Here is a 23,059-nt window from a genome sequence, read left to right as displayed (position 1 = left end):
ACGTAAACGGAAGCTTAGTGGTAGTGACACCAGCATCAATTATTCAACCCAGGCTCTCTGCTTACGTCGGCATGGAAACGGCACAATGTGCATGTTCTCGCTCTATAAAGGAACACCTGAAGTGTTCAGCGCTGCCAGTCATGATGCCATCACATCATTTGAGGGAAAATAAAAAAGTTATGACGTTTCTGTTCAGTCATTTTCAAGGCCAGTCTCTTATCTGCAGAGATGTGCACATAAAAATATCCACCCACACACATTAAAAGTGCTTGAACGACAGCTTGCAATCACAGAACTCAATTTTAGTTCTCAATCCTCCAAGGCCTGGATTAAATTCCCCTAGTGATTGCTTTCATTTTTCAATTCCACTTCTGGCTAATCATTTTTCCACTCCTGCACGTTGTTCTCTGTCCTTTCTCTCTCTCCCTCCATTTATCTGTATTTTCAGTTCTCAACTATTCCAGATGGCACACGAATGACACTTTATTTTGGTGACCAGGTTAACTACTAATGCATGTGTAAGCAGCACTGTGCTGCGTAAATATGAGCGAAGCGGAAGCACAGGTGCAAAAGCGTCCAATTTTTGCCTTGTGTAGTGTAGGAAACGTGCTGAAAATGTACTGTAAACCTATTTATCATGACAATATTTTGCAAATATAATCTTTTGCGTAGTAAATAATAAAGTGAAATGCTCACCTATAGTTTGAAAAAATGCAAGTTGCATGCATGCAGACACTTTCTGTTTAGTGAATCTGTTTGAAATAGGCTGTACTCTCTTCCTGTTGTACATATATATGTTCATACATCAGTTCTGTGTGTGCATCTTTGAATCTTTGCATGTGTCTGTTTATTAAGTAGATGTCAAAAGAACAGTTAAAGATCAGTGCTTTATCATTAAGCCATCCAGTTTAAATAAATGTAGTCAGGTCAAATGCACTCTGGAGTTCAAATCATACTGCCACATATGATATAGAGGGTGACTGAAACGTTCCCCCATCTAAATGTGTGTAAAGTCTTGAGGAATGAACTGCATGTACTCACTTTACTTTCATTAAAGTAATGCAGAGTAAGAGGAAAAGCCATCATCCACAGCATATAATGTGATCGTCTGTCTTTCTTTTGGCACCAAAAGCCTCTTTAAATAAAATAATAGTAATAGTAATAATAATAACAATAACAATAATAATTACTCCAGTTCTTAAGCTCATAAACTTGTATTTATTTGAGTTTAGATTGATTGATTGATTTTATTTAATAGCTGGAGCTAATGTTGGAGATCATATATAACAATACGCAGCAAACAAACATAAGTCTAGGAAAAAAAAACATGGTACTGTTTGGTACTTTTGGTACCTGTGTTCATGAGATTTTTTTTTTTTTTCTCAGTGGAGTGCTACGGTTAACTTCGTTTTATGTTGTTGCTGGAAATGTAAACAGTAGACACCCTGCATATATCAAATTGCACAATGAAGGCAACATTAAGAAATATGTAGTTACTGAAGCAATAAGCCATTTTCTCTTTCTTTCTCTTCAGCTCTGCATGCCCAAAGGTTTGTCATTCCGAACACAGCGTGACAGTCGCACCCCACAGTTCCACTCTTTCCTCATCACAAGAGAAGACGGATCTCGCACTTATGGTTTCGTTCACACCTTCTACGAGGAGGTGACCAGCCCTCAGATCTGCTCTGCCATGCAGACGCTACACCAGATGCACCAAGCGGAGCATAATGCATCTGCCCACAACTGCCCTTCATCATCGTCCTCCTCCTCATCCTCCTCATCCTCCTCTAGTATGGACTCTTTAGCCAGCAGCCTGGATGAAGCTGAGTCTCCCTCCTCACAAGGGGGCCGTAGGAGCTGTGGCTGCTCTGGCGAAGGCTACGACTCTGTTCGTGACACTCTGTATGTGTCCAAAGAATATCTTTATATATTTATAGATTATACATTATTTTGTTTTGGTGCTCCGGTCTACTAGTAATTTGGAGCTTATAGGGTTCATCTTGGAACCCTAGTTGTACCCTTGCATTTATTTAATTTCCGGATGATTTAGAGCCTTGGGTTTTGACTATGGTCGAAAGAAGCGAATGGTGTATTGTACACTTTCACCTGCGTGGTGTACTTCGCTGCTCACACCCTCACAACGTGTTTTTCAGTTATTCTCAGACCAGCCTCTTAATGCCTCTGAATATTGCCTTTTCTGTTTTGTATTGTGTCCTACAGTGTCAGAACCTCGGAAGTTGAAACGGCACGGGCAGCTGGGTCTGATAATTCCTGGCTCTGCCTTGCCACGTGGCTGGTGGATTGTGTCATGGTCCGCAATGAGATTCACCGGCCACACATACAATACACCCACTTTAGTCGCTTGCCATTCCTTTTTGTTCCTTTTATGGTTTTCGTGTATTAACTCATCGTGCTTTCCAGTTCCCGTGCGGCAGTGTTGGGAAGTGTGTCATGATGCAGTCTTGAGCGGTTCTGATTGGTGAGTTTGTAGTTCGTGCAGTGATGATGATGGAGGCGAGGAACTAAGACTCCGCCCCTTCAGATCAACTTCCCGATTCGACGAATCAGCATCACATCGCTTACAGGCGTGGAACAGTAAGTGTTAACTTAAATTTCAAGTGCTCGTAATTTGAAGTCGTTGTGCGGCGGTCATCTTGCCTTATACTGACACCTAGTGGTAGAATGTAGCATTGCACCAATGTCATTGATTTGAGTGTTATCAGTGAGATTGATAAATGCGCTCTTAGAAATCAGTAACAGTACTCTTTTGAATATTGTGGTTAAATGCAATCCTTCGCTCTTCAGAACCGACCCCGTCCAGATACAGGAATCCATCGGTGAAGCAGTTAACAATATTATTAAAGCATTTCACAAACCAGAAAAAGAGGTATTAACATGCCCACTTATGATATCGTCACATTTTGTTATCCTTGTATCCTTTTTTTTAATCTAAAGGTCTGTCTGGTTCTTCAGAGGGGCATCCCCCTTTACGGTCCTGCTGTGTGGGAAATGTGGCCCTGTTGGCTCGAGCGAGTTCTTCCATCATGGTTCCGCTCAGCTCGAATCTTTCAGAAAATGTCTTTGGTGGGATGTCTATGGTAAGCTTAGCTTATTAAATGTTTCCGTTAGAGTAATCGAGAAAAACTCATAATAGATCTAGTTTATTTATACATATTAATATACGTATAGAGCTTAAATCTTACACAATATGAAAAACTACACTCTTTATATAATATATATATAAATATATTATATTTTGTATGTAGTTATGTATGTATGTATGTTATATATATAGATATAGATATATATATATATATCTCTAATCCTTATACGGTGCCATTCAAAAGTTTGGATCATAAGATTTATGTTTTTAAACATATCTTATGTTATCAAGGTTGCATTTTGATCAAAAATACAGAAAAAAAGGCAATATGTGGAAAAGTATTTTCAACTTTAAAATAATGTTTTTATATAGGTATATATTATATATCTCTATATATATAATATCTATATATATATATATATATATACTGACTGCCCGTCAAAAGTGTGGGATCAGTAAGATTTATGTTTTTTAATCAATATCTTATGTTTCATCAAGTTGCTTTGATCACAAAATACAGAAAAAAGGCAATTATTGTGAATATTATTTCAATATTAAAATAATGTTTTTTAATATATCATATATATATATATATGAGATAGATATAATATAGACTAGATACACTTTAAAATATAATTTATTCCGGTGATGCAAGCTGAATTTTTAGCAGCCATTACTCCAGTCTCAAGCCGTCACATGATTCCTTCAGATCATTCTAAGATTCTAATGTATCATTAATGTGGGAAACCTTTTTTGAACCTGTTATGCATTTTTCTTAATTCATTGATTAATAAAAAGTTAAAAAGAGCAGCATTTTATTAGTTTTTACTATCACTTTTTATCAGTTTTTATTCATATATTTATATATTGGAGTAGCTTAAATAACTGTTTAATGTTTAATATGTAACTTTATATAACTTCTCATTTAAGGCCTCATTATATAGGGCTTTGTCCTCATTAAAGACTTTTGTGAATAAAAGATTTTGACATTTGAAGTAAACTAAGTATACATTAATTACTTTATGTCCGCCAGCATACTTGAAAATGACAACTACACATTGAGTATTGTTTTCTGTAAATGTGATTACAAAACAATGTTTCATTGTTATGCGGCTTAAAAATATATAAAAATTTTGCTTCAAATATGTAATGTAATATAAGTTTATAATGTCTGTTTGTTGTAACAGAGAATGGAGTAGCCTTTCGTGGATAATGCAGATCCAATTGGGAGACCTGCAAGAAACACCAGAGCCTCATAGCCTTAATGTGAATCATTCGTGTCGATACGTCCACGCCTTAACACTATGCCACGCAACATTGGCAAGGACGGTCAAGTTCCAGCTTCTTGTTTGCCTCGGATCGAGGTGAGAACACACACAGGCTTCTTAAAGCAAACTTATTTTTTTTTAATAAACAAAATGGTGCTCAAGAGTTGTCTGTCATGTGGATCCCCAACGCTCACAGAGACCGATGCTGCCGCAGTGGCCTTCCCTCTATTGGCCAATGCTCTTCATCACACGCATGTAGTGAGGAGAATGCGTTACTGCGATACAACTCACCGTCGCGCTCTCGTCGCATTCGGGAAACGCTGCATGACTTCCCCATCACACTGTAAGCTCGCTAACTAAAAGCGTTGAGCTGTAAACGCCACAAATGAACTGCTCCCCTGCTGCCCCCTCCGGGCCTAAGCGGCCTCTACAATGACTCTGCCTTGTGTGTTCACTGACCTAGGAATGAACCGAGGACTTATCAGACGGCTCAAACATGACGGACTCCTCACCGCCACACCAATGAACTCAGAATGTGTTTTTGTAGCAGTATTTGAGTTGTGCTCTTTCTAACAGAAAAGCGTTGACTGGCTTTACTTGAAAAGACTTTTTTTTCCTGTGGATTTTGCTTTCCAACCTGTGTACGTTTCTGTACACCCTCTGTCTGGGCGTCACTCCCAAGCATTTCTGCTCACGAGGGTGTCTCTGGAAAACACTGTTGTTTTTTTGTAAAGTATTCAAGGATACAGAGGAGCCTTCGTACTGCAGATTATATGTCCAACACATGCGTAACCAGCTTTGCAAGCCAAATGATTATCACTTGAGGAATTCAGACCTCAGTTTTTTCTATGACTTGAATTGTATCTGTAATTCACTGTCTGGGTGTTTAAGACCAATGCCCTCCCTCCGTGTTCTGATTGGCTTGTCGTTTGGGAAGAAAGATTCCTGATATGTGTCCCTCTTGAGGGTTCAATGCTCATGACTTTCCCTGATTAAAAGCCCCGTCAAATTAATTTTCAGAGAAAACAGGGACGTCCAATAATTTCTTGATTGTTTGTATGTTCCAAGAGTTTTTATGTGTGATGGTAATGTGCGTGTGGTGGGCTGTTTATCAAATTAACATTTGGGAAGATGTGTTTATTTTGCCAATGAGTAGTAATGAATTCAGTATCATTTTTGATTTTTTTTTTACTTTAAGAAAGAACACTCGGAAATCACGCAAAGCAATAACAGCTTCTTCAGTTCACAGTCTTTTTGTCTTTTGCCATAAACTAATAGTCCCAGTTAAAATCTCTCCAAAGCGTAATCTTAAAGTTCCTTGTAGAGGCGCGTTAAATATAAATTTACACCCTATCCACTAATGAAGGGCCTAATTCAACAATTACTTTGTAAAGCCGTTTGATTATTGCAGGACTTCCTTGCTTAAAATTAAGAAGTATTGTCCTTAAATCACCCTGTCTGTTTGTTTCTTTTATGCATCATTTTTACTACAGAAACCCTGCTGAGAGAAAAGTAGTATTACAATCAACACAGTTGTTACAGGACAATAGCAGCTTTGAATCCTTAAGTTACTTAAAATAAGACTCCAGCATTTTAATCTAAGAGCTGTTTCATGGTAGCTCTCACCTGTATTTTTATGTTTTTCTTATTGACTCGGATTATTTTGTATGTAGTTATTTAGATATGCTTTTGAGACCAAACCCCCGTTTTTTGATTAATTGGATCGTGCAATCTTGGGGTGACTTAAGCAGTAAGCGACATCTGTATCATTTATTTCTTTTTAGTAATACCTGCTTTCAAGCTTCGTATCGTACGGACGTCATCTTGTGTAAAGTCGACTTGGTTTAGACGCAAAAGTTGCTGAAAATCCCAGAATCCCCTTCGCTGGAGGATGAGGAAACCGCAGAACTGTACCTTTGTTTTTTGCGGTCTGAGGCATGCATCCATGTTTTCCGATCTTGGAGAAGGACTGGTGCTGTACCTGAATCTGTTCCTCTTCTAGAGTCTCGCTCTCATTCCATCTGTTTTTATTTTATTTTTCCCAGTAATGAAAGAAGAAATCATTCTAATATGCTGATTTGCTGAAAAAGAGTTGTGTTGCTTAATATATTTGTGAAAATCAGTAAACTTTTCAGGATTCACTGAATAGAAATTTCAAATGAACAGCATTCATTTGAAATGGAAAATTATGTAGCATTATGAATCTCTTTTTACTGTCACTTTTGATCAATTTAATGCATGCATGCTAAATAAAAGTATGAATTTCTTTCTTTAAAAACAAACTTGAATAGTAGTGTAGAAACTCTAGGGATTATACTTATTAAAATCCACAGCACAGACATATTGAGTAATATAATAAATGATCATATTATATGATTATTTACATTTTGTCTCATCTTCCAGCTTTTTTTCACTGACCTTGTTACAGGGCATTTTGGGATTGCCGTTTCTGTAGTCATCTCTTGAGGCTGGATTCTTCTAATATGCTGTTTGTCCTTGCTTCCAAACCACAAAACCAGGTTGTCTGATATGTCCTTGTATAACAGCACTCTGAAGATGGCTCACAATGACATTTAGTCAGCTCCTGTCCATTGTTTTTGCCCATTACAGATCAGGATTCGTCTGACTGGGAACAGTAGCTATTAGTATTTAATGAGTGTTGGATGCGTATATTCACTATAACACAAACAAACGTGCATGTGCATAAACCTGTATGTGCACGCTCACGTTTTTGTAGCAGTGTAATATAAAACATAAAAAAAAACTACATGTAAAGAAATCTGACATACATTTAAAAATGACATACACTCATATGAGATGAAGACAGTTATAAAGACGAACTGTTAATTCCTGTTAATTAATAGGAAAAAATATGTCATATTTTTATTTAGCTAGGTCAAACACGTGCATGCTGGCCTAAATGCTTCCTTCTGACAGGCTGTCAGCACTGTGGCCTGACAGAATGGACAGTTCTGCTTGACTGATTTATTTTTACAGCAACAAGGTCACGCTCACACACACACACACACACACACACACGCTCTCTTGAGGGCATTTTCACTGCATGAGCTGCACTGCATGTGACTGAACAGCAATGTGTCACACAATGAGATTTCTGATGATACACTGGATTGATTTGACCTAATTTCAGATACTGGGTTTGGTTATTAGGTTAGTACAGCTGATGATATGCTATTGCAGCTTTGGGTCAGTGCGTGTGTGTTTGAATACTGTAATTTCCCAGCATGGACATTGTGGTTTGGACATGTGCTTTGTTTGGCACATCAGAATGAAGTTGGCTTATAATGTAATCTACATGTTAATGTAGCGATTGTTTTGCTTGGTTATTACTTTGCATTACACTTTTTTTTTTTCTTTCTTTTTTTAACCGAGATCCAAATTTTCTGCTTTTAAAACCAACAAAACAGTCTTGTTTGTCACTGCCCCACACACACACACACACACAAACACACACAAACATAATTTCCTTTGTCAAAGAATAATTTGATTTGTTATATTTTTATTTTTTATTGTTTGGTTTGAAGTGTAAAAATGTTAATTTGCATGGCTCCTTTCTCTCCTCAGGCGAACCTGTGTTTTGTTGACATTGACAACCACTGCATCGAGCTGCCTGAAGAGTTCCCTCAGTTCCCCAACAAGACCGAATTCATCCAGGAACTCAGTGAGGTATTGCTAAGTTTTGGTCTGTCTCCTGAGGGGGGCAACACCTCCCCTGATCCAGCTGTCAGCATGCAGACCTCCACGCTGGAGAAGGAGCTGAAGAACACATCCCTGAGTGAGTTAGTGGATGACAGGAGGAACGGCAACCTCGGTGGAGAGGCGCTGGACGTGCTGGAACTTCTTCAGGGCAACCCGACTCTGGAGCGTCTGCAGGCTCTGGCCAAAAGGACTGGGGTGAAAGTGGCCCGTTTGGAGGCATTGGTAGCAGGGCAGAAGGCCGTAGGGGAGGAGAGTGTGGGAGGAAGATCTCCAGCTGAGGAAGAGGAGCTGAGGAACGCTAAACTGAATGTGCAGCTGAGGGAGGTGTTTGCTGCACGTTTTGCGACCATGTTTGCAGACTACGAGTCGTTTGTGATTCAGAACTCTCCGGATTTGGAGTCCTGGCTGACCAATAGAGAGCAAATGCACAACTTTGACAAGGTAACTGATATGTCACACACTTAAAGATGCACAAAATATTAGCAAAACAAATTTGATTCTTATTTTTTTTATTGGTCTTGTATCAAAGTTTTCATCAAAAGTTCAGAAGGTGCATCCATTTCTAAGTTCTTTCATTTGATTTCTCTTCAGGCCTCATTCCTTTCTGATCAGCCGGAACCGTACTTGCCCTTCCTGTCACATTTCATCGAAACGCAAATGTTTGCCACCTTCATCGACAACAAGATCATGTCTCAGTGGGAGGAGAAAGAACCCCTCCTACGAGTGTTTGACGGACGCATTGAGAAGGCCCGACTCTACAATGTTCGCGCACCCAGCTTGCGCTCATCTGTTTACCAGAAATGCACTTTTCTCAAAGAATCAGGTAAGAATCATTGAGATTTATTTCTCATGATATATTTTAAGTTAAATGTATTTGATGTTTTATTACAGTTAAATGCGTAGAGTGTTTAAGTCAATTGTTTATGATATTTGACCACTCTGTGCCACTTGTTCAACAGAGCAAAAAGTGGAAAAAATTGAAAAAAGTGAATTTTACTCGGCCCAGAAATTACACTCTTCACCTTTTAAGTAACATGACATCAAAATTGACCATATTTACTTTCTAAATTTGTTCAAAATGTCATTCCAAAGAAACTTTTTGTATGGAGTGCTAAGATATGGATGACTTCACAAAGTCATCAAGTCCCATAGGATAAAATCAAGTCCAACCATACATTTAATTTTGTTTTTCTCTGTTGAATATCGTATTTCACTTGAATACACACTTCTATTCTAAAGTTTGAGGTCAGTTAGATTTTTTGTTTGTTTGTTTGTTTTTGAAAGAAATTTCACGGCTGTATTTATTTAATCAGGAATAAAAACATAAATATTATTGATTATTATAGTAGAGATTTTTTTTTTATGTGTTTTTTTAATGTTATGTATTTTTTCAAGTTTTAATAGTGTTTTTTTCTATTCCTCCAGTTTTCAGTGTGACATGTTTTTTTTGTTATTTTTTGTGTTGTGAAGATTTGGTGAGAAAGGAATTTTTTTTATTTTTTTATCTTCTGTAACATTACAAATGTCTATACTGTCACTTTTAAACAATTTAATGCATCTTTGTTAAAATAAGTATTAATTTGCTTAAAAAAAATATTGAAATGTGGTATATGTCACATTAAATGGATAAAAAGGCCATTTTATGTTGATTAAATTTTGAGGTCTTTTAAATTTATTTTTACTGTTGGGTGGTTTATGTTGTGTTTGGTGGTTTTTGTCTCTATAAACGGATTCGGAAATCATTGTGTTTTGCTGCATTGAAAATGTCTTCTCATTTAATGCCTTACTGAGTTTTGTGCGATCACGTCCTCAGCAGACCCCCTTTCATCATTCTTTTTCTGAGCTGATGGTTATTCCCCAGTCATTGCTCTGTCACTACAAATTGTGTGTTTCAATTTTAATGAAGCCTGTGTCAAAAAAAAAATAAAAAAATGCTGCTGATTATGTGCCCAGATGATTATAGAGAGTGACAGTTCAAGAGGGCAGATGGGGGGAGAAAGAGAAACAGTAGAAGTGGTTAAAAAATGAGGAGAGGAGCACAGAATGAAAGAACTGAAGAGTGCCCTCAAATGAGTCATATGAATGGATCGCTTTTGAAAGGCTGCCAAATGCTGAAAAGAATAGAACGGTCGCCTGGCGCTGTATTGTGCCATCTTGGGAAGCCTGTGTGTGTCCGTGTGCTGAATATTGTTGAGTGTGCGTCTGCACGCTAAGCTCTCAGTGCAATTGTTAGGTCAATAACCTCTTGTCACACAGAAGGTCACTATTAGGAGACGGATGCTGCTGGCTTAAAAAATGTGCTTCTGAAATGGCACACTGCCCACAGATGCCCTATACAAGTTCCCCAACATTTTTAAAAACAAAATGCGCTATGGAAGTGATAACATTTGATTGTTATATTTGTTGCACAGTTAAAATGCTAGGCAGTAAATGACTATGTTAGCATGAAAACAAAGTTTGAATTTATTCCAATTTCTGGAAAAGAATCAATTAAGCTTTCTCATTCTAATGCACTGTACAACTACTGTAGCCACTTAATTTTTCCTGTCAGGCTAATAAATGATAAAAACAATATATTTTTTTTGTTGTTGTTGTTGTTGTTGTTATATTTAATTAATAATATTATAAGATAAAATAAATATAAATCCAGTAATACAATTAGTATTATTTATTTAATATTATAATTATTATTGTTGTTATTTTTTATAGTCCCTGCTCATAGTTCATTTTTGAAGTTCATATATAAAATTATAATTATTTATAAAAACTGTGCAATATACAATAACACTTATACTTGGTTTATTATTTATAATTCTAATTGTTTATTTAGGTTATTTTTTAAAGTCACTGCTCATTTCATTTATTGAAGCTCAAGTGTACAATTATTATTATATTAATTTATAAAAACCATTCAATAACCATAACAACAACAATAATAAATAATAATTTCTTAATAAAATAATACTTATTGTTTATTATGCTTATATTACAATACAAGTATAATAATATCATAATACTTATAATAGTAATATTTATGACTTATTTATTATACTTTGTTGTTATTATTTTTTGTTATTTGGAATTTTTGAATATTTATTTTATTTTAAAATACAAGTCACTCTGCTCAGATTTCATGATTGAAGCTCATTATTTGTAAAATTGTATTCTGAAATAACCCATGTGGAGTGCATCTAATTTAGAGCAGCTTTGCTCATACATTACAGTTTATTAAAAACTACTTTTACTTTTGTGGAAGCCTAGCCTCGAGCTTACAGCTTATTGGTCCATTAATGCTGAACATTCTGAAGTGATTTGCAGCTTCAACACTTTTCAAGACTCAAGTCTCAAGCAGTCACGACACAATGCCTAACCCCTCTCACCCGAGCTGTGATTCTCCTCTCCAGCCCAGGCCATAGAGCAGCGGCTGAGAAAGATCGACCACACAGCCATCCATCCTCACCTGCTGGATATGAAGATTGGCCAGGGAAAATACCAGAAGGGATTCTTCCCCAAACTGCAGGCTGATGTGCTCGCCTCAGGGCCCACCAACAACAAGTGAGTCCGCTTTATGGCACATGACGCAGTAATGAGAGATTGACCATTCAGTGTGGGGCATGTAACACTTCAGTGGCAGAAACTCTTTAAAGCTTGTATCAGTGTGTGTGTGGGGGAAGATCTAATAATGGAACCCCTCTGTGATCAGGTGGTCCAATCGCACATGCTCGACTCAGCGCAGAGTGGACCGTCACAGACAGCAGAATGACCATCTTGTGCTGGACAATGAGCTCAAAGAGGTGAGACTGCAGCATTTGTCCCTCTTCAGCTTCTCTCCTCCATTCTCTTTTTCTTTTCATCTTGTTCTGTGTGCAGCTCTTGATTAGCACAGACGTCTGTATGAAATTCCTTCCATCCTGAGTCTTTTTACTTGCTCCATCTCTTTTATACTGGTGCTTTCATAGGGCCTTATTTGGCAGATGGTAGATAAAGCTGATTGTTGGCAGATCACAAAGGAAATAAAAGGTAGTTTATCCAAAAATGATAATTCTGTTTCGCTTACTTACCCTCATGTTGTTTCAAACTTATAAGACTTACTTTCTTCCATGGAACACAAAAGACGTTGCCATGCAGTTACAATAAATAGGAAACTGAGTGTTGAAGCTTCAAAAATGGTGCTAAAAATAATATAAAACTAACAAATGCTGTAATTTGTGATGTTTTTGTTTGAGGAACAAGTTTTTAATCTTAACTAAAATGTTTAAAAAATAAATTTTACAACTATGATTTTTTTTTTTTGTTTTGTTTTTGAAATAAAGCTAAAATAAAATATAAATATTAGATGAAAAGCTTGAACTGATTTATTCTTTCTGTAGTTTTTAAGTTGAATTATCAAACTGACTGAAGTTGAAATAAAAACAAATTAAAATAATAAATTAATAACAATGACCGAAGCAAATTAATTCAAAGTATTAATAAATACAATAATGGTACATAAATAGCAACACAGAAATAATCCATGTACTGTATAAGTTGTCATTTACTGATAAATAACCGAGAACCATTGCAACCAAATCTCTGATTGAATAATTCAGACCAGTTTTGGAAATCAAATCAGTTGATTCATTTTCAAGATCTTACTCAAAAGAATGATTTGTACAAGAATTAGACTTACATCATTTTTGTATTACTTACCAATATGATAATAAACAGTAATTATTATTACTAAATCACAGTTCCCTGATGTCTGAATCACATAAATAGTCTTCAGGGCTGTCAGTGATTTACATGAAATTTGACTTGTAAATGGTTCCTGATGAATCATGCTTGATGCAAAAGACTTTTGGGCTTTTTGTGAATCTGCCTGTTCTCATTTCTTCATTTGTCTCTGTTTTCTTTTACTTCTGAGCTTGCATTTTCTTTTTCAAGTGTTTCTCGCTTTCCTTTTCTTGTCTGACTGCCTCGCATTCATGTGCATGCTGCTTTTTTCTTTACTTTTCTATTGTTTCTTCATCGTTTCTGTGTGTGTTTGTATGCTGTGTGGGCTGTACCACTTCACGGCAGGTGGAGGGGTGTCTGCTCCTGCAGAACTCTATGGCTTTCTGGGAGTGGGATAATTCGCCACCCCCACCTATTAAACCACCTAAAAAGTCCTTCTCAGCTTGCTGTCTGGTATGTGGAGGCCTGCCATTATATGACCAACTTAAAACATTCCTAACATACCCTTAACAAACTCCTCCCAGATGTCAGAATTCCTCCAAGCCCCTCCCCTCAGACGCACAGTGACCTTTGAACTCTGCCGCACACAGTCCTTCCCCTGGATGTTCCCACATGCTCTTATAAAGCAGAGTCTCAGTAGTGAGTGCTTACCGACCCAGTCACACAGCAATCATAAACCACACAGGACCCCACAAAAAAAAAACATGATCTGCTTTATAATAAATACCCTGTTGCAGCATAATTTATTTTGCTTTTCTGTATATAAAATGTATTAATACACAGTAAAAACAAGCAAGCTGTATTTAAACCTTTTGAAATGTGTTTGGTTTCTTAAATGTCTGTGTCCTGATCTCTTTGTTTAGAAGTACATGCAGGAGGCCCGTAACCTGGGGAAGAACCTGAGACAACCCAAACTATCAGACCTGTCCCCTGCGGTCATCGCTCAGACCAACTGGAAGTTTGTGGAGGGTTTACTGAAAGAATGCAAAATGAAGGTCAGGATGAGTTTAATGTGCACAGATGGATGTATTTGTAAGTGTGTGTGTGTGTTTTATATTTGTTCTGGGTTCCATGGGAAATTTTGGAATTTTGGTTTTTTGCTTATTGTTTGAGTTTTTTTTTTTTTTTTTTTTTCTGTTTTTATTGGCATTGATGATATTGGCTATTTAATTACATATGCTAATTTCATGTCTTTTCATATTCAGTTAGATTTGCTGTGATCTCTTAAATATCACTAAAAATTATTCTTTAAAAACACCAAATTTAACAGTGTTTCTAAATCCTTCGTATTTAGCAAATCTTTAAATGAATATAAATTTTTTTATACTGTACGTTATAATATTGTGCTGCCTAAATTTACTAGCATTAAAATGTTTTTTTTTTTTTTTTAATGACAAATTTTAAAATTATAATATTGGGCATTTATTGGTTATTGGCCAAGGCATGAAAAATACTTGATTAGGCATTATTCTTGGTTGAGAAGAATTTAATGCAAGCCACTGTTATAATATCAGTCTGTCTGCTGAGACAGTTGTAAATTAATAAGTATAATTGCATGCATTTATTAATTCAAAAGCTTGATACTTAACATACAAATGGAAATCTGCCCCAGCAATCTCTGTGTAATGAATTTTAATGTCCTTATCTAGTAATCATGAGCCACTGGACAGGTCATGTAAAAGTCATAGAAATGCATTGGTCAAGAAGTGTGGGAACCCGGATCTTAGTACAAGCATAATTACTAGTCTGACCCGCTTGTCTGCTGCATTAAAGACTTTAGACTCAATCAAGATTGAAATGTAGTTTTTAATGATGCCAATCAATGGATGTTCAGACCAAGCGTATGTTGGTGGAGAAAATGGGCAGAGAGGCTGTTGAACTGGGACATGGAGAGGCAAACATCACTGGCCTGGAGGAGAACACACTCATAGCCAGTCTGTGTGATCTGCTGGAGAGAATATGGAGCCACGGTCTGCAGGTCAAACAGGTGAGACACAAACAAATGGAAATGCGTTTCACATTATAATACATACAACCTAACACAGGGAATCACTGTGTGCTGTCGTCCTGGTTTATAGGGAAAGTCTGCGCTGTGGTCTCATTTATTGCACTACCAGGCGAGAGAAGAGAAAAACGAACAGCTGTCAGAGTCTCCAGGTGAAAAAACCTCTCTCATAAATGCATACGAGTTCATAAGACCAGAAACGACTCTAATCAAGTCACTGTGCAAATTATACAATGACTTTCAGGTTCATCTTGCAAAACATAAATTGTCATTTGGTGCCTATAGCACAGTTAGCTGATCTCAGTTATGTAACAACAAAATACTAAACCTTGTTTGTGATACATTTATCATATGTAAAGTGATTAAAGTAGCTTTTGATAAAGTACTTGCTTGATAAAGTCATGCTTTGTATGCTTGATACTTATTGCAAGTGGTATTGCTAACATTTAGCATTATGTTTAGTTTGTGTTATACTGAAGTGTAAATAAGTTGTGTTTTTTTATTTTTTCATTAATTTATAATACTGATGTGTTTATATGTTTGTAGTGTTTGTTTCTTGCTCCGCAGTGTCTAATGGGCAGGAAAAACGAAAGCTAGAGTCCAGTGTTGGTCTTCCTGCATTACGTGTATCACTCATACAGGATATGAGGTGTGTTTATTGCCTGAGGACAGTTAAATGTTGTATACAGTAGTGCGTACTTTGTTTGTTGTATAATAATTCAGTTGACGATGATGTTTTTAAAAAAAGAGATTGATTTGCACCCACAAGGTCCTGTTGCTTGCGGCCTCTTCAACCCACATACAGAGAATTACACTATTGCTTTCGATTTTCTGTCTTTCTTCATCATCCTTTCTCTTTCGACTTCTCAGACACATCCAGAACATGGGAGAGATTAAAACAGATGTAGGTCGAGCACGTGCCCTGATCCGTCTGTCCCTGGAGAAAAAACTACTTTCCCAGCATCTCAAACAGCTGCTGTCTAACCATGCCTTAACCAAGTATGTGCAATACCCAACACACATCCATACTCCCATCTACACACACACACACACCTGCAGGCTTACAGTCTCCCACATACACACCAAAAGACATGCTCATCACAAGAATTTGTGAGTGACACAAACAAGCACACGCACGCTGACCCGATTCAAGTAAGTGCACCTGTTATTAAGTATGCGATGTTCCCACAGGAAGCTGTACAAGCGTTACGCCTTCTTGCGCTGCGAAGAGGAAAAAGAGCAGTTTCTTTTTCACCTCCTGAGCCTGAATGCCGTGGACTACTTCTGCTTTACCAGCGTCTTCACCACCATAAGTATGTCCCAGAGAAAGAGAGACACACACAGATGTACAGATATGCAAATCAGGACTGTATCTAAATAGTCAGTTAATGTGGGTTAAAATGTTTGTTCCTCCAAATCTTGAATATCTGGTTACATATGTGTAACAACGCTTATACATAACAGCAGGGAACAGCATCTCATTGCATCCAGCATATCCGGTACTTGATATTGATTTGATGCTGTGGGACAGATTGATTGATTGACCAAGGCATGAATTTTTATTTTTTTCTAAGTGATTCCATACAGGGCCGTTATCATTCCCATCAAGAAGCTTAGTAACGCAATGACGACGTCCAACCCTTGGCTGTGTGTGTCCGGCGAGCTGGGCGACTCTGGCATCCTGCAGATCACGAAGAACGTTCTGGAAATGACGTTTGACGTGAGTGCCATGACATCACGCTCCAGCTGTTCTGCTCTGAAACTGATACAGCCGTTTATTTTGAGTGTGGCACTCGGTTTGTTTTGCTGTGGGATTGAAAAATCATCTATCCTGCCAGCCGCAGAACTGAGTGTGCTTGCAGGTCTTTCGAACATCTGTTAGATCTAAACTATTTATGGAAATGACAGAAATATAGCTGAACAAAATATCTAAGGAAAAAAAGATAAATCTCAAGATAACATTATATTTGAATCTTTTATAGTAATATTTTTTTCTCATTACCATAATTCATCCAAACATATGTAATACAATGTACTGTAATACTGTGACCTTTATCTCAGTTGGCAATGCAAATTTAAAAAGGAAAAATTAAAGGCAGTACAACAAATACTACTGTAAAGTATAAATTGTTGACAATTTAAATAACTTGTATTTAAATTTTGCAGTAAGATAATAAGAATTTAGGGGTATAAATAATTATAAATATAAAATATATATATTAATATTATTATTAAAATGATTAAATTGCATATATTTTTGCAGAATATCTAAATCTAAGTCATATAAAAAAAACAATTTAAGCAAAATATAATTTCTCTTTTTTGGATTGGGAAAAAATGAGATTCACACAACAACTGTTATGAAATTTTCTTTGCTTTAGTCTTTCGAATTATTTTGCATTCTCTCACTACTGAAATGATTCTCTTGATGTCCAGATTTCTCCCCCCCCGAAACTGAAATGGTGATTCATGCATAAGTGATCAAAACCTCTGTATTTATGCACATGAATCTATAACTTTGAGGAAGGAGATATTATTCTTACATCCCTCCTCATAGAACCAATCACTGCTATTTGTCTTGCTGTCAATCACCCATCATGTTTTAACTCATTCTGTGTCCTCTCGCAGTCTGCCTTTAGGCCTCACACGCACATCTCCATAACTTTCAAGGTTAGGTGCACATCCCTCCATTTTATTCCTCCCTCTCTCTCCATTCATCCATCTCTCCATTTCGCTACTTCTGTACTTAGAGAGATCTCCTCTTTTTCTCCTTTGGGTTCCTGGGTTAGCTTTAAATCTTGTGTTTTTTGCATCCCAAATTTTGAAATTGGACAAACATATTTGAGGAAAAAAACCTCTAGATTAACATGAAAATCTAAAATTAATAAAAAAAATTAACATCTTAAGTAAAAGTAACTGTTGATATTATTATTATTATTGTGTTTTGTAATTTTGTATTATTTTTTATATAATATTTTTTTAAAAAAAAAAAAAATCCATATACAGTATGCATATATTATTATATATATTTATATATTATACATATATTTTTGTTTTGGTGGCTCAGGTCTAGTATTTGGAGCTTATAGGGTGTTCATTTTGGACCCTATTTGTACACTTGCATTTAGTTAATTTCTGGGATGTTTTCAGAGCCGTGGGTTTACTATGGTCTAAAGAAGCGAAGTGTATTGTACACTTTCACTGTCTTGGTGTCCTTCCGCTGCTCACACCCTCACACGTGTTGTTCAGTTATTCTCAGACAGCCTCTTAATGCCTCTGACATTGTTGCCTTTATCTGTTTTGTATGTGTGTCTTACAGTGTCAAAACCTCGGGAAGTTGACGACAGTGCAGCTGGGTCATGATAATTCTGGCTTGCTTGCCAAGTGGCTGGTGGATTGTGTCATGGTCCGCAATGAGATCACCGGCCACACATACAAGTACAGCCTACTTTAGTCTCTTGCCATTTGTTTTGTTCCTTTTATGGTTTTCTTGTTATTAACTCATCATGCTTTCCAGGTTCCCGTGCGGCAGGTGGTTGGGGAAGGGTGTAGATGATGGCAGTCTTGAGCGAGTTCTGATTGGTGAGTTTGTAGTTCCGTGCAGTGATGATGACGGAGGCCGAGGAACTAAGACTCCGCCCCTTCAGCGATCACCTTCCCAGATTCGACGAATCAGCATCACATCGCTTACAGGACGTGGAAACAGTAAGTTTCACTTAAATTTCAAAGGTGCTCAGTAATTTGATTCGTTGTGCTGGCGGTCATCTTGGACTTATACTGACACCTAGTGGTTAGAATGTAGCATTGCACAAATGTCATTGGTTTGAGTTTATCAGTGATATTGTAGAAATGCTCTTAGAAATCAGTAACAGTACTCTTTTGAATAATTGTGTTAAATGCAATCCTTCTCTCTTCAGAACCGACAACCGTACAGATACAGGAATCCATCGGTGAAGCAGTCAACAATATTATAAAGCATTTCCACAAACCAGAAAAAGAGGTATGACATCTCCACTTATGAATATCATCACTTTTTGTTATCCTTGTAACCTTTTTTTAATCTAAAGGTCTATCTGTGCTTTCAGAGGGGCAGTCTTACGGTCCTGCTGTGTGGAGAAGGTGGTCTTGTTTGGGCTCTGGAGCAGTTCTTCCATCATGGATTCCGCTCAGCTCGAATCTTTCAGAAAAATGTCTTTGTGTGGGATTTCTATGGTAAGCTTAACTTATTAAAGGTTTCCCTGTTATAGTAAAAGAGAAAAACTCATATAGATCTAGTTTATTTATACATATTAATATACGTATAGAGCTTAAATCTTACACAATATGAAAAACTACACTAATTTATATATGTATATATATATTATATTTTGTATGTATGTATGTATGTATGTATGTATATATATATATATATATATATATATATATATATATATATATATATGCCATTCAAAAGTTTGGGATCAGTAAGATTTATGTTTTTAAATCAATATCTTATGTTCATCAAGGTTGCATTTGCAATCAAAAATACAGAAAAAAATGCAATATTGTGAAATAGTATTTCAATTTAAATCTGTTTTTATGTATATATATATATATATATATATATATATATATATATATATATATATATATATATATATTGCCATTCAAAAGTTTGGGATCAGTAAGATTTATGTTTTTAAATCAGTATCTTATGTTCATCAAGGTTGCATTTGATCAAAAATACAGAAAAAAGGCAATATTGTGAAATAGTATTTCAATTTAAAATAATGTTTATATATATCATAATATATATATATATATATATATATATATATATATGTACTACACTTTAATTGTTTTCTGTTTTTATCATTTTGTTTTCTGTTTTTTTAGCAGCCATTACTCTAGTCTTCAGCGTCACATGATCCTTCAGAAATCATTCTAATATGCTGATGTATCATTAATGTGGGAAACAGTTGTACTGCTTAAGATTTTTTTGGAACCCGTGATGCATTTTTCTTAGGATTCTTTGATTGATTAATAAAAAGTTAAAAAGAGTAGCATTTAGCTGTTTTTTATTTATATTTAAAAAGAGCAGCATTTCATTAAAATAGAAATCTTTCCTAATTAAATAACTGTTTAATGTTTAATATGTAACTTTATATAACTTCTCATTTAAGGCTTTATTATATAGGGCTTTATCTGCTTTAAAGACTATATTAAAAATATTTTGACATTTGAAGTAAACTAATTATAACAATTAATTTACATTTATGTCCTCCAGCAGTACTTCAAAATGACAACTAAACATTTAGTATTGTTTCTGTATGTGATACAAAACAAATGTTTCATTGTTATGCTGCTTAAAATATATAAAATATGTTGCTTCAAATATGTAATGTAATATAAGTTTATAATGTCTGTGTGTTGTACAGAGAAGGTAGTAGCATTCGTGGAGAATGCAGATCAGTTTGGAGACCTGCAAGAAACACCAGAGCCTCTAGGCCTGAATTGTGAATCATTCTGTCGATACGTCAACGCCATTAACACTATGCCACGCAACATTGGCAAGGACGGCAAGTTCCAGCTGCTAGTTTGCCTCGGGGCGAGGTGAGAACACACACATGCTTCTTAAAAGCAAACTTATGTTGTTTTTTAATAAACAAAATGTGCTCAAGAGTTGTCTGCATGTGTATCCCTCTCTCACAGAGACCGGATGTTGCCGCAGTGGCTCCCTCTATTGGCCGAATGCTTCGTCGTCACACGCATGTATGAGGAGAATGCGTTACTGCGAGACAAACTCACCGTCAGCTCTCTCGTCGCAGTTCTGGAAACGCTGCATGACTTCCCCATCACACTGGAGAGCTCTTTAACTAAAAGCGTTGAGCTGTAACGCCACAAATTGAGACTGCTCCCCATGCTGCCACCCTCAGGGCCGAAGCGGCTCTACAAGTGACTCTGCCTTGTGTGTTCACTGACCATGGAATGACCGAGGACTTATCAGAGCGTCTCAACATGACTGACTCCTACACCTCCACACCAATGAACTCAGAAGTGTGTTTTGTAGCAGTATTTGGAGTTGTGCTCTTTCTAACAGAAAGCGTTGACGGCTTTATTGAAAAGACTTCAACTTTTTTTCCTGTGGATCTTGCTTTCAAACCTGTGGTAGTTTCTGAACACATCTGTCTGGGCGTCATTTCTGCTTCAGATCATGTGTCGTCTTTAGAAAGCACTGTTTTTTGCAAAGTATGTCAAGATACAGAGGAGCCTTAGTACTGACAGATTATATGTCCAACACATGCAGTAACCATCATTTGACAAGCAAAATGATTATACTTGAGGAATTCAGACCTCAAGTGTTTCTAATGACTTGAATTGTATCTGTAAATCACTGTCTGGGTGTTTAAACCAATGCTATCCGTGTTCTGATTGGCTGTCAGTTTGGAAGAAAGATTCTTGATATTGGATAGTCCTAACTTGAGGGTGTCAATGTAATACATTCTCCTGATTAAAAGCCCGTCAAATGAATTTTCAGAGAAAAGGGACGTTCCAATATTTTCTGAATTGTTGTATGTTACAAGATGTGTTTATGTGTGATGGTAATGTGCGTGTGTGTGGCTGGTTTATCGAATTAACATTTGGTAAGATGTGTTTATTTTGCCAATGAGTATTAATTAATACAGTATCATGTTTAATTTTTTTTTTTTTACTTTTAAGAAAGAAACACTGGAAATCAACGTAAAGCAATAACAAGCTTCTTTCACATTCTTTTTTGCCATTAAACTAATAGTCCCAGTTAAAATCTCTCAAAGCGTAATTCTTAAAGTTACTTGTAGAGGAGCTTTAAATATAAAGTTTAAACCCTACCACTAATTGAAGGTCTAAATTCAGCAATTACTTTGTAAAGCCATGTTTGATTATTGCAGGACTTGCACGTTGCTTAGAAATTAAGAAGTATTGTCCTTAAATCACCCTTTATGTTTGTTCTTTTATGCATCATTTTTAATACAGAAACCCTGCTGAGAGAAAAGTAGTATTTACAGATCAACACAGTTGTTACAGGACGAATAACAGCTTTGAATCACTTAATGTTACTTAAATAAGACTCTCAGCATTTAATCTAAGAGCTGTGTATAGTAGCTCGTCAACCTGTGTATTTTATGTTTTTCTTATTGACTCGGATTATTTGTATGTATTTATTTTAGGATGATGCTTTTGAGACACTTGTTGATTTTGGATCGATGCAATCTTGGGGTGACTTAAGCAGTAAGCTGACACTGTATCATTTATTTATTTTTAGTAAATCTGCTTTCAAGCTTCGTATCGTACGGAACGTCCATCTTGTGTAAAAGTCGACTTTGTTTTAGACGCCAAAAGTTGCTGAAATCCCAGAATCCCCTCGCTGGAGGGATGAGGAAACCGCAGGAACTGTCCCTTTGTTTGCGGTGCTGATGCATGCAACATGTTTCAGATCTTGGAGAAGTACTGTTGCTGTAAATGAATCTGTTCCTCTTCTAGATCTCGTCTCATTCCATCTGTTTTGTTTTTTATTTTTTTCCAGTAATGAAAGCTTCTAAATATCAATCATGTTATAAAAAGCTCCTTGTCTAAAAATGAGTTGAATCCTCCGTGTTTATATTTGTGAAGCAACTCATTAAAATAGCTCCCTTCATCCATATCTGTGTCCTCTCTGAACTTTTTTGTCATCTTGTGAACGGTGTGTGCAGACGGGACATTATTTTAAGATGCGGTAGGCATGAACGGTATTCCAGGACAGCGCTCAGGTCCTAGAGAACATTCCTCTATGAACAGTCACTCTTCACGGAACATTATTTTTAGTTTAGGGACATGCTGATGGCATCTGTGAAACAAATGTCTCATAGACATCAGCGTCAATTATGCGTTTTTATAGCTGAGATTTCTCAGAAACTGGGAAGTGTTGCAACATATGAATTTAACCAGTTACAAATTAGCTCGATCATTCATTAAAAAAAAGGTACAAAAGCTGTCACTGGGGCAGTACCTTATTTAAAAAGTACTTTTGTACCTTATTTACCCACAAAGAATGCATATAAGTAGGCCTACCTTAAAATTACATACTTACAGTCTACTTATTAAATGGTATTTGTATCTTTGGAAAATATTATATTATGGTGAATGATTTTGTTTTTTTTTTTTATTTTGATTTTTTGAGATGGACTTGTTTTTTTCTTGTGACATAGTAGTAAAAACATAAAAAAAAAAATAAAAAATAATGATTCAAAGTTT

General features: G+C 36.3%; 1 protein-coding gene across 1 annotated transcript in view; it reads left to right on the top strand.

The window, feature by feature from the left end:
• LOC109071413 (DENN domain-containing protein 5B-like) overlaps nucleotides 1-22,467 on the top strand; it is a 37,814-nt gene extending 15,347 nt beyond the window's left edge. Inside the window, exons 4-27 of the mRNA XM_042736470.1 lie at nucleotides 1,535-1,958; nucleotides 2,221-2,311; nucleotides 2,492-2,595; nucleotides 2,956-3,098; nucleotides 4,322-4,467; nucleotides 4,568-4,714; nucleotides 7,917-8,532; nucleotides 8,683-8,914; nucleotides 11,496-11,646; nucleotides 11,795-11,885; nucleotides 13,668-13,799; nucleotides 14,639-14,791; nucleotides 14,883-14,961; nucleotides 15,377-15,458; nucleotides 15,680-15,808; nucleotides 16,001-16,122; nucleotides 16,384-16,529; nucleotides 17,438-17,479; nucleotides 18,129-18,247; nucleotides 18,327-18,514; nucleotides 18,727-18,809; nucleotides 18,895-19,021; nucleotides 20,227-20,401; nucleotides 20,501-22,467. Coding sequence (XP_042592404.1) covers nucleotides 1,535-1,958; nucleotides 2,221-2,311; nucleotides 2,492-2,595; nucleotides 2,956-3,098; nucleotides 4,322-4,467; nucleotides 4,568-4,714; nucleotides 7,917-8,532; nucleotides 8,683-8,914; nucleotides 11,496-11,646; nucleotides 11,795-11,885; nucleotides 13,668-13,799; nucleotides 14,639-14,791; nucleotides 14,883-14,961; nucleotides 15,377-15,458; nucleotides 15,680-15,808; nucleotides 16,001-16,122; nucleotides 16,384-16,529; nucleotides 17,438-17,479; nucleotides 18,129-18,247; nucleotides 18,327-18,514; nucleotides 18,727-18,809; nucleotides 18,895-19,021; nucleotides 20,227-20,401; nucleotides 20,501-20,684 — 3,906 coding nt within the window. The 3' untranslated portion in view covers nucleotides 20,685-22,467. The remainder of the gene's footprint in view (nucleotides 1-1,534; nucleotides 1,959-2,220; nucleotides 2,312-2,491; nucleotides 2,596-2,955; nucleotides 3,099-4,321; nucleotides 4,468-4,567; nucleotides 4,715-7,916; nucleotides 8,533-8,682; nucleotides 8,915-11,495; nucleotides 11,647-11,794; nucleotides 11,886-13,667; nucleotides 13,800-14,638; nucleotides 14,792-14,882; nucleotides 14,962-15,376; nucleotides 15,459-15,679; nucleotides 15,809-16,000; nucleotides 16,123-16,383; nucleotides 16,530-17,437; nucleotides 17,480-18,128; nucleotides 18,248-18,326; nucleotides 18,515-18,726; nucleotides 18,810-18,894; nucleotides 19,022-20,226; nucleotides 20,402-20,500) is intronic.
• Nucleotides 22,468-23,059: the final 592 nt, after the last annotated feature.

The sequence above is a fragment of the Cyprinus carpio genome, chromosome A4 (assembly GCF_018340385.1).
Source record: "Cyprinus carpio isolate SPL01 chromosome A4, ASM1834038v1, whole genome shotgun sequence".
NCBI classification, from domain to species: Eukaryota; Metazoa; Chordata; class Actinopteri; order Cypriniformes; family Cyprinidae; genus Cyprinus; species Cyprinus carpio.
The sequence above is the reverse complement of the archived record's forward strand: the minus strand, read 5'-3'. Positions and strand labels throughout refer to the sequence as shown.